This window comes from Nomascus leucogenys, chromosome 12 (genome assembly GCF_006542625.1).
Source record: "Nomascus leucogenys isolate Asia chromosome 12, Asia_NLE_v1, whole genome shotgun sequence".
Taxonomy (NCBI): Eukaryota; Metazoa; Chordata; class Mammalia; order Primates; family Hylobatidae; genus Nomascus; species Nomascus leucogenys.
In genome coordinates, this window is record NC_044392.1 from 12,081,523 (window position 1) to 12,092,066 (window position 10,544).

Genomic DNA, 10,544 nt, shown 5'->3' on the forward strand with positions numbered 1-10,544 from the left:
TTTTCTAAATAAATATATTGGAAATGACTTTTCTCCGTCAGTGACTCGACTGACAACTGAAAGCTGTCAACTGAAAAATCACACAATTTATAAATTTAGAAAGGAGATTTTATTTTTATAAATGGTTACAGCCTGCAAGGTGGCCATTCCAACAGACTGGGAGGCACACCCTCCTGCTGAAACCCGAAAAGTAGGTTTCCAGGGAGGGGAGGGGGGAACAAGGATTTATGTTGATCTGGTGGGCCACATATACATATTCAACAGGGAATAGCGGGAGCTCTGAATATTCGTGAAGGGATCCTGCTGCACGCGTGCTGAGTAAACGTGCCTGTTACATGCAACCCATGTTCACTTTGGGGGGCAGACAACATTTAAATACATTATAATTAGGTCCTATGCTTCAAAAGGTGAAGCAGGGACACAAAGGCAATCAAGTGCACAGCCTCTGTAAACTATCCAGAACCAGTCCACAGCCAGTGATCTCTTATCAAGAGAAAGTTACTGCAATCAGTCTCTTGTCCAATCAAAGCTGTAGTTATGGCTTGTGTAGGGAGGGCTCAGTCAGTTTATGGTAATGGGTGAGCTGCAAGTGCTTCAGCATTGCTTCTCTCAAGGCCAGTGCTTGTTTAGCTAGAGAAAAAAAAAGGAAGAAGAAAAAATCCTGTGGCAGTTAGAACATAGTTTATTCTTTAAGTTCAGGGGTGCATGACTTAACCTCGCCTGGCATGGCCTCAGGTCTTGTTTATAATATGGTATCTTACTACTGTAAGGAGTCTGTTCTGTCAGTCTTGTGATCTCTGTTTTAACAATAATGCTGGTCAGTTGTGTCTACACCACAAAAGGGAGAGAGTATAAGGAGAGGTGTCTGAGCTTCCAAATACTGGGCAGGAACTCAGTATTTAAGACTTCTCTGGGGTCTCCTTGGCCAAGAAGCCATCTGTCCAGCTAGTTGGGTGGCTTCAGATTTTAATTTTAGTTCTCAAAGCATTTAATTTGATGAAATTTTGTCATATTTTTTCTTTATTTTTAAAGCCTGTTATGTGCTATAAAAATCTTTCTACTCAGGATGGTGAATGAATTCTCTTAATTTTATCTCTCTATGAGTTTCAGAGTTTCAGTTTTAATTTTTAAATTGATGACATCTAAAATTCTACTCCTAACCAAAACATTCTTGGGGGTGACCGAGGACAACTCCAAAAATCTTCCATAAATGGAAGTAAGACTCACTCCTTAAAGAACTTACTGGGATCTGAGCTGCAGGGCACAGTGGCTTCAGTGCACCTCTGCTCTTAAGACTGTTCAGAAATTGTCTTTGTGAACCCATCAGGCTATTTCAAAATCAGCAATGTAGGGCTTGCTTGCAACATGCAGTTATGCAGCAGCTGTTTTTGGATCTGGTGAGTGCCTGCATGCATACTTCCCCGGGAATTTTCTAAATTTGAATTCTCATGGTATTTCAAGTGGCTTAGTTGTCTCTTTCTTTTGCCTACTGCCACACACATACCACCAAATCCTGCACTCCAAGCTTCTCCTCCTGCACCCTGAACTCCCAACCTCCAGTTAGACAATCCACATCTTCCCACACCTGCCTCAGGCTCCATCGGGCCACTGTGCCTCCCGCAGCATCCAGGCCAGGGGGAATCTGGATTCCTATTACACTTCTGAGGAAGGTGATCAGGGGGCGTGGAGGATGTGGGTGGGAGGGGGCGAGGTTGAGGGCAGGAGTACACTGTGGTCTTCTGTCTTCTACCTCACTGGCCCAGGTGCTGCTCTCCCTCCGGTTGTCTGCTTTCAGTCCTGCATGGGAAATCAGGTCTGCGCCCTGATCTTCCTGACTCTCATTTTGTGAGGAACCTGAACAGATGAGCCATTGCTCTTGTCCCACACGTTCTGTCCAAAAGGTGCCCTCCTGTCTGCTTGCTCGGGGGCCTGCCCTCTGAGCTCTGACACTCAGGCTGGGATGCTGCCCAGTACAGAGGCTCTGCAGCCCGGCAGGGGTCTTACTGTTCCACACCAGCAGGATAAAGGCCACAGGGCATGCTCTGGTGGAAAAGCATTCAGAGGCGTGGGCTGAAGGCCTCTCTTTCCACAGTCCCTTTGAAGACCCCATGGAAGTAGGCACCGCTTTGAGGAACAAGGTGGCCCAAGGCCTGGCTTCACACGCAGGCTCTTGGGTCCCAGCGGGTCCTCTCTGTGCCTGGTGTAGCCAACTGCTTCATGCATCTTACCCAGTTCCTTCTCCTCCACCACCCAGGCTCCTCCTTGACCCCCTTGCCCGGCTGTCCTCAGGACAGCAAGATCCCCAGCCCTTGGAAAAGCCCCATCTCCAGTGCTTGGGGAGGGAGTTGGGTTCAGGTCATCTAACCACAGAAGAACAGAGAACCTGAGGCAGGAGGAAATCCCTTCCCTTGCTGGGTCTCTTGGCACAGCCCATCCAGCGGTCTGGGTCAGGGTCCAGGTATCCTCTACCCTCCTATAGGACCTGGATTTTTAGGCCCCTGAGGTTGGTCGACGTGGAGTCTTTCCCACTGTTCATCTGGGAACTGAAGGAATATCCCATGGGGCCCTCTCTTACTCATTAGAGACACCCAGAAAATACTCCAGCAGAAACTGGGTGCAGTGTACCAGACCACTATAATTATAATTGCAGGGTGTGGAGGTCAGATACGTTTCGTGACTATTTTCTCTCTGTCTGTGGCTTGCTTGCCTTTTCACTTTCTTAGTGGTATCTTTTGATGAGAAAGTGTGGATAATGTTGATGAAGTCTAATCATGTCTTGCTTATATATACATTTTTTCTGTGTCCTGCTTGTTGGTAGGTTAATCTTTGCCTACCAACAAGTCACAAAGTATCCTTGAAATGCTTTATATCTTTAACTTTTAAGTTTTGGTGTATAATGCACCTGAAATTGCTTTTGTGTGTAGTGTGAGGGAGAATAACATTGTTGGTCTCCCCACATCCATATAAAAGTCCATTAATTGAATTGATTTATTTTCTTTTATTGAACTGCTTTTATTGAAAACCCATTTATTGACCGCATAGCTGTGGATCAGTTTCAAGTCTCTTAACTCAGTCTATCTATTTGTCACTCCTGATGCCTTGTTCATAATAGCTTATAGTAAGCCTTAAAGTCAGATAGTACAAGTCCTTGTTCTTTTTTACACATTGCAATAAGTTTTGAAATAGGTAATAACTCATAAAACCATCACACACATCAGGATATGCTGTCACTTCATTCCTTTCTGATATGGTTTGGCCGTGCCCTCACCCAAATCTCAACTTGAATTGTATCTCCCAGAATTCCCATGTGTTGTGGGAGGGACCTAGGAGGAGGTAACTGAATCATGGGGGTGGGTCTTTCCTGTGCTATTCTCCTGATAGTGAATAAGTCTCACTATCTGATGGGTTTATCAGGGGTTTCTGCTTTTGCTTCTTCCTCATTTTCTCTTGCTGCTGCCATATAAGAAGTGCCTTTTGCCTCCTGCCATGATTCTGAGGCCTCCCCAGTCATATGGAAATGTAAGTCCAATTAAACCTCTTTTTCATCCCGGATTCTGTTATGCCAGCAGCGTGAAAATGGACTAATACACTCATTTCTGAGTGGGACACATGTTCTCACTCACATATGCTGGTTGCTGACTTGTGACGGAAGATTCTCTATTGTACCCTCTGGGGACGATACATCTCCAGTTGTCTGCGGGGAGGATGAACATGCAAAAAATCCACAACACTCAGCACAGAGTCTGGATTTAGTCCCTTTAGTCTGAATGGGACTAATGCCCTCAAAAAGGACCCCGGGCAGCTCTCGCCCTCTTTCTGCCCCCTGAGGATACAATGAGAAGGTGGCAGTCTGCGATCAGAACAAAAGGCCCTCACCATAACCCTACCATGTCGGCACCTTGATCTCGGACTTCCAACCTCCAGAACTGTGAGAAATCAATTTCTGTTGTGAATCAGCCACCCAGTTTATGGTACATTGTTATAGAAGCCCGAACTAAGACAGAGATGGAGTCCCATGAAGGGGCTCTAATTTGCTAAGCTGGTCATCAGGCGGCATGTTGCAAGTTAGAAACAGGAAGAGCTGACATTTTGTGTATGTGAAAGAAGACAGTGGACAGGCCCATTGTGTCGGCTTTGTCCGCCTTGGCAAACTGGAGACGGAAACTCGATTCACCATCGCCAGCCACGGGAGGACTGGGAGGACCTCCAGAGGAGGTGAGGTCGACTTCGTGGTAACTTTAGATCCTGAAACCTCCCAGGCTTTTTCTTGTCTTCCCTTTGATCTCTCTTCCGCCTACCCAACCGGACAGGACTCGCCGCCTTTCTTTCCCGGCAGAAAGGGGTCCGCTGCGGACAGGACCAAAGTGAGCAGCTGGTTTCCCCTACGTGTCCTTCCGGGACTGGGCGTCTCGGGAGCTCAGGCTGACCCGAGACCTAACTCCCGGCGAGTGGGACCAGCAGGAGCCTGGAAGAGCGCGCGCACCGGGTGGAGCTTGGGCGCCGGGGTCGAGAACCGCAGTCAAACCCTCTTCTTCCCCGGGCGCCACGCACCTACCCCCGGGGTTGCGGAAGGAAGTGGCCCATAAAGCTTCTCTGCAACCGAAAGATGCCTGAAGCTCCAGGAGGGCCGAGAGGAGCCTCGTGAGCGAACCCAGCCCTCTGCCTGGCTGGCGCTGGTCAACAGGCTCGGAAGAGGCCGATTTGGAGGACAGAACGGAAGAAAAGACCTAAAGGTTTCGAATCTCTTCATGTGGAGATGTTAAAAGCCTCCAATCGTAAGGTCCGACTGTGCGGGGGAGCGAGGGGGTCTCAAGCTGGATCGACCCCTGAGCCTTCATCTGGAGAGTCCACTGCACAAGCTCAGAGAGCAGGACAACGCGCAACAGTGGTTCTCAAGAGGGGGCAACTTCGCCCTTACACGCCTCTCCTATCCCCGCTAGGACACTAGGTCACGACTGGGGGAAGCGGGGAGGGAGAATGTTAACCCCCTGGCATCTATCTAGTCAGCGGAGGCGACGGAGGCTGCTAAACACCTTACAATCCACCGGAGGGCCCCTCCCCTACCCCGAAGTAGCCATTCCGCAGAGGTGGAGAAACTCGCGTGTAGCTCAATAACCACGCACTTAGCCGATGGGAAATCACGAATTGATGACCAGTTGGCTCTTGGATCTGAGGAAAGAACACCAGCGTCAGAAGGAACTCTCGAAGTTTTGCCCGGAGCAAACGGAAGGGTGGCATTGCCATCGCCTAAGATGGGAAAATGGCAGGTGTCACAGGTTGCAGGGGAAGGTCGGAGACCAGTTGAGGGCCCCGGAGCCTTCCTGGAAGGAGTTTCGCATCCAGCCTGTCTCGGTTTCCGCATCCGTCTGATTCCTTATGATGTTGAGGGTGCCGGCGTCTGGGTCCTTTATGATGCAGAGGGTGCCCCCGTCTCACCCCGGGCGCCTCCCCGCTCCCGCCTCCTCCTGGCAACCTGGTGCGCGGCTCCGGTCCTGGCGACCCACGACCGGCTGGCCACTTGCTGCCGCCTGGCAAAGGCGCATCTGTAGTTCAGTGGTGAGCTGCGGCCGGGTCGCTGCAACTCGCTCCAGGACTCAGGACTGGTGGCCTCGGTGTCCCTCGCGGAGCCCTCGGCGTGTCGCCTGCAGGCTCTTTTTTTGAAGAAAGCAGGGAGGGAATGGCCTTGTGAGAGACTCCAGGAGCAAAGAGCGACCCTCACAAAGCCCAAGTCCTCCCAGAGCACAGGGAAACTGTCGCTTCAGACTGAAGAAGGAAGAGAAGGATCCCTGCCCTGTGTCCCTGGTGGTCTAGTGGCTAGGATTCGGCGCTTTCACCGCCGCGGCCCGGGTTCGATTCCCGGTCAGGGAATTGTTTTGCACTGGCCGCCCTCCCGCAGGAATCTTCCTTCACTACGCTGTCAGCCGGCCTGCTCCAAGGGCCAGAGGCGGAACAGTCTCCGCAGCGAGGGGCAAACCCGGGCGAAGGAGGGCAAGTCCTGGTGGACCACCTCTCAGGACACACCGCTCCTATTTATCTCCGTGTCCGTCATCCGTGGAAGCGACTTTAGAGAGTGACTGAGCGTCTCGCTCAGGTGTACACAGCTGTGCAGAGATGCCAGCCCCGTAGAGCTGCACCCAATAGGCCCACCCTCTTTGCCGTCGCCGCTCCAGAGGCGCCTATCGAATAACTATAGGCTATTCTGAGTTATTCAGAATAATAACTTAGCTGCGAATAACTAAGAGAGAGGCCAAGCCAAGTCGTGGCCTTTGTGTCAGCCCCGGACACGGGCACCAGCCAGTCAGCGGAGCCTCCTCACCTCCGTTGGCAGCTAACCCTTTCGTTAGGCCTTCGGAAGAGGCGACCGGAGGCGATGCCGGCGAATTTGCTAGGGGGGTGAGCGGTGGGTGAGGTCCTCGAGGGCGGTCCCCTTTGCTGATTGAGCGGTAGAGGGAGGCGATGTTCGCTGACCCAACAAGGACAGCAGGTGGAGTAGGCACAGATGGAAAACTACTGCCGGTACCCTAAGCAGAAGGCAGGTGTGAAAATCAGCACTGGGACGTGGAAGCGATGGTACCACAGTCAAATCCCACGATGTCTACACTCTACCAAGCACTTGCGCACGCTTCCCTTTTCCATTCAGTACTCCCAGGAGGGGTTCGGAAGAACCCCGCGTGCGCTGTAAGCTCAGGGGACAGCGTGAGCCAGGGAGGTGAAGTGCAGACTGGGCAGAGGCGGGGGGCAGAACCGCGGGGGTGAGAGGGCGCGGTGGCTGCGGGGCAGGAGCCACTTCTGAGAGGTGGCCTGGGTTGTCTTGTGGGGTGACTGTCGGTGGAATCTTTGGCGGCGAGTGGTTTAGAAGAATGGCGAGGGGGGCAGTTGGGAGGGTGGTGACCCTGAGCGACCGGCCAGGGCGAGGAGGCTGTGCTGTCCCTGCAGGGCATGTGCACATTTCCACTTACCTGGCAGGGGAGAGACTGTGGTCACGAAGGGGGTTCTCCCAGAGTGAAGCTTCTTCATGGCACTCTAGAGTTGCTGATCCCTGTGATTTCCTGCATGTGGGAAACGGTGTTTGTGCTGGAAGAGGGCTGCGCTCCTTACCTAACATAACGGGGTTCAAGACTGACATCGCCTCACGCCCACCCGAAAACGTTTACATGGCTTCCTTGTCTCTTTTTTTTTTCTGTCCTAAAGTCGCCTCATCTTCGCATCCCCATTTTTTCTTCCACACTCGAGAGTGTCTCTCTCTCTCATTAAAAGCTCCACCAAATATTTGAAGTGTCTCAACCAGAAAGACTGCAATAAATACATTATTTCTTTCGTGGAAGCTACAGACCAGCTAGGTTGAGAGTTGCTTGATATTTTCTGCTAAGCGGTGAGGCATAGAGCAGTTCGAAGGTTTCTCTTTGGGCTGTTGTCTGTGTACTCTTGGGTTTCCTTCTTTTCTCCAGACAGTATGGCGCTGTGGGGCCAGCGGTAAACCCTTCTTTCCGGCTTTCTGGCTGCAGATAAAGGCTGCAGCTGCTGCAGGAGTGAAAAGCAAACCAAAAGACACATGGGTTAGCCCCAGTGGGTCCAAGATAGAATCTGACTGTACCAGGATTCGGATCAGAACAGAGGTTGCTGCAGGCACAACGCAGACTACTAACCACTATAAAATCCCAACGTTTTGCTTCCCCACCCCTCTTTTATTTTTTATATATTTTTTTGAGAGACAGAATTTCGCTTTGTCGCCCAGGCTGGAGGGCAGTGGCACGATCTCGGCTCACTGCTACCTTCGCCTCTCAGGTTCAAGCTATTCTCCTGCCTCAGCCTCCTGAGTAGCTGAGACTACAAGTGTGCGCCACCACGCCCAGCTAATTTTTGTATTTTTAGTAGAGAAGGGCTTTCACCATGTTGGCCCAGCTGGTCTCGAACTCCTGACTTCAAGTGAGTGATCCACCCACCTCGGCCTCGCAAAGTGCTGAGATTACAGGCGTGAGCCACCGCGTCTGGTACCCCGATTTTTTTTTATTAATGTAAAAACATTATGCGATTTTTACTTCTTTATTCTTGGGCAGCTACAGGTTCTTGTGATTTTCTCTCACATCTTCTCCCCGTTTCCCCCTCTCCATTCTGATACATGTCCTATCTTCTCTGCATCCAGCCGGTGCCCTCTGCACGGCCATCCTGGGTTGTCCCATTGTCTCGTCCTGGTCTCCCCTGCTTCTCCCTCCTCCTTTTCACATTTTTCCCTTTTGACTCCCCTGCCTCGTTCCTGCTCCCGCCCCACCGACCCCATCTACTGAAGCTGAGTTGAGTGAGAGGAGAGCAAGCGGAGCAGATGATTGCCTGAAGGCAGCGCGAAAAAACAGAAAGAGCTACCATGAGAGCCGTCGGGGCGTTCAGCTTCCCTTGGGCCCTACTTGGCTCATGCTGGGGTCGCAGATCCAGGCATTTGCAGAGGCACTGGCTTCTGAAGCAGGCGAGGGTCAACGCAGGACGAAGGCCATTCGGCCGCCCTTCTGGCTTCAAAGTCACGCAATGCACGCGTTTCTAACTTGCAACAACACGATTGAGTCGACTCAGCCTCTCTAGTTTTCCGAAGCTTTGTAGTCTGCACAGTTGTCCCGCAGAAAGCCAATGGCAACCCCTAGAGTTTAGCGATTGCTTAATCTATATTGAGATGAAAGCAACCAACTAAAGTTGTCTCTGTGGCGCAATCGGTTAGCGCGTTCGGCTGTTAACCGGAAGGTTGGTGGTTCGAGCCCACCCAGGGACGTGATTTTAAATGTTGGTAGTTGTGGCCAGGTGCAGTGCCTCACGCCTATTAATCCCAACACTTTGAGATTAGGGGAAGCCACCACTGAGCTCAGAAGTTCAAGATCAGTGAGATTCCGATCTCATTAAAAAAAAAAAAAATTGCAGTTGTTTCCCCTCAGGCCTATCACTGTATTTAAAAGTGGAAAACTGTTCCCTTGTGTCTTGTGCATCCTATGAGGACATACAGCAGAAGGCCCCCCTCCGAGCCTCCTAGAAAATAAGATCTCTGCCAGAACAAACTAGGTTGTATGTACGGGAAACTAAGTATTTGAAGAAACAAACTTCAAAAATTCTGCCTTGCTTTCCACAAAAATCAACACATCAGTCTGCCTTCAAGTGGTATCATACCTCTTCACATAACTCCTCTCCCTGCCTTTATGCTATTGTCATGCATTTTACTTTACAAGTGTTATAAACCTTACAATCCATCTCTATTACTTTTGTTTCAAGAGTCAGATGTGTTTTTGCTTGTTTGTTTGTTTTTGTTTTTTTGTTGGTGGTGGTGGTGGTATTTTTAAGACGAGTCTCACTCTATCGGACAGGCTGGAGTGCAGTGGCACAGTCTTGGCTAACTGCAACGTCTGCTTTCCGGGTTTGGGCGATTCTCCTCACTCAGACTCCTGAGTAGCAGAGATTACAGGCATGGGCCACCACATCTGACTAATTTTTGAATTTTTAGTAGAGAGGAAGGTTCACCATATTGGCCAGGCTGGTCTCGAACTCCTGACCTCAAGTGATCCTCCTTCCTCGGCCTCCCAAAGTGCTGGGATTACAGGCATGAGCCATCGTGCCTGGCTAAACAGTCAGATGTTAAAATTATATATTTGCCTATGTAGATGTCATTTCTAGTGTCTTTTTTTTTTTTCATCCAGATTTTCATCTGGTGTCAGTTTCCCTCTGCCTGGAGGACTCCTTTAACTTGACTATTAGGTGTCTTAAACTTGCAGTATCATTCACTGATGCTCTGTTCATTAAAAAAGAAGAAAAAAAATTGTTGGCCGGGCACGGTGGCTCACGCCTGTAATCCCAGCACTTTGGGAGGCCAAGGCGGGCCAATCATAAGGTCAGGAGATTGAGACCATCCTGGCTAACACGGTGAAACCCCGTCTCTACTAAAAATACAAAAAATTAGCCGGCTGTGGTGGCAGGCGCCTGTAGTCCCAGCTACTCAGGAGGCTTAGGCAGGAGAATGGTGTGAACCCAGGAGGCAGAGCTTGGAACCTGTCAAAAGTCATTCTTAGCCTTAAAAGAAAAGCCAGGGATATCCCTTGCCTCAGGATTCTCGAACTCAGAAAAACCTTTCGCCCTCTTTGTGGATGAATAACAAGGGACAGCTTTGGATATTCTAACTCAAAGGCTGAGGAATTACTTTGGACCAGTGGCTTATTTCTCTAAACAGCTAGACCAGGTGGCAGCTGGCTGACCAGGAAGCTTGAGATCTGTGGCTACCATCACTCTATTGTTAGAAGAAACCAGTAAGTTTACCTTGGGACAACAATTAGATGCCAGACCACCCCACCCCCACCCCTTGCCACCCCATGAAGTACAGTACAGAGGGTCCTAGAGGCAAAAGTACACCAATGGCTAACAGGGGGCCAGTTACTTAAATATCAGACCCTTCTGCTTGATACCCCAGATGTTACCCTGAAAGTATGCTGATTTTTAAACCCTGCTACTTTGTTGCTGGACCTCACATCTCAAGAAACAGATCCCTAACTAATTGACTCCTGTGTGGAAACCACGGA

General features: G+C 50.3%; 1 protein-coding gene, 2 non-coding genes and 1 pseudogene across 3 annotated transcripts; 3 read left to right on the forward strand and 1 right to left on the reverse strand.

Annotated features, from left to right (window-relative positions):
• Positions 1–629: 629 nt before the first annotated feature.
• LOC105740564 (putative protein FAM231AP) lies at positions 630–2,110 on the reverse strand. Its single transcript, XM_030823955.1, has one exon. The coding sequence runs from the start codon at positions 2,108–2,110 to the stop codon at positions 1,487–1,489; it is 624 nt and encodes a 207-aa protein (XP_030679815.1). The 3' UTR covers positions 630–1,486.
• A 3,686-nt stretch (positions 2,111–5,796) lies between these two features.
• TRNAE-UUC lies at positions 5,797–5,868 on the forward strand. Its single transcript has one exon. It is a non-coding gene; the product is annotated as a tRNA-Glu (tRNA).
• A 1,083-nt stretch (positions 5,869–6,951) lies between these two features.
• On the forward strand, positions 6,952–7,098 carry LOC115837840 (annotated as a pseudogene).
• Positions 7,099–8,684: 1,586 nt separating this feature from the next.
• TRNAN-GUU lies at positions 8,685–8,758 on the forward strand. Its single transcript has one exon. It is a non-coding gene; the product is annotated as a tRNA-Asn (tRNA).
• The last annotated feature ends 1,786 nt before the right edge of the window (positions 8,759–10,544 follow it).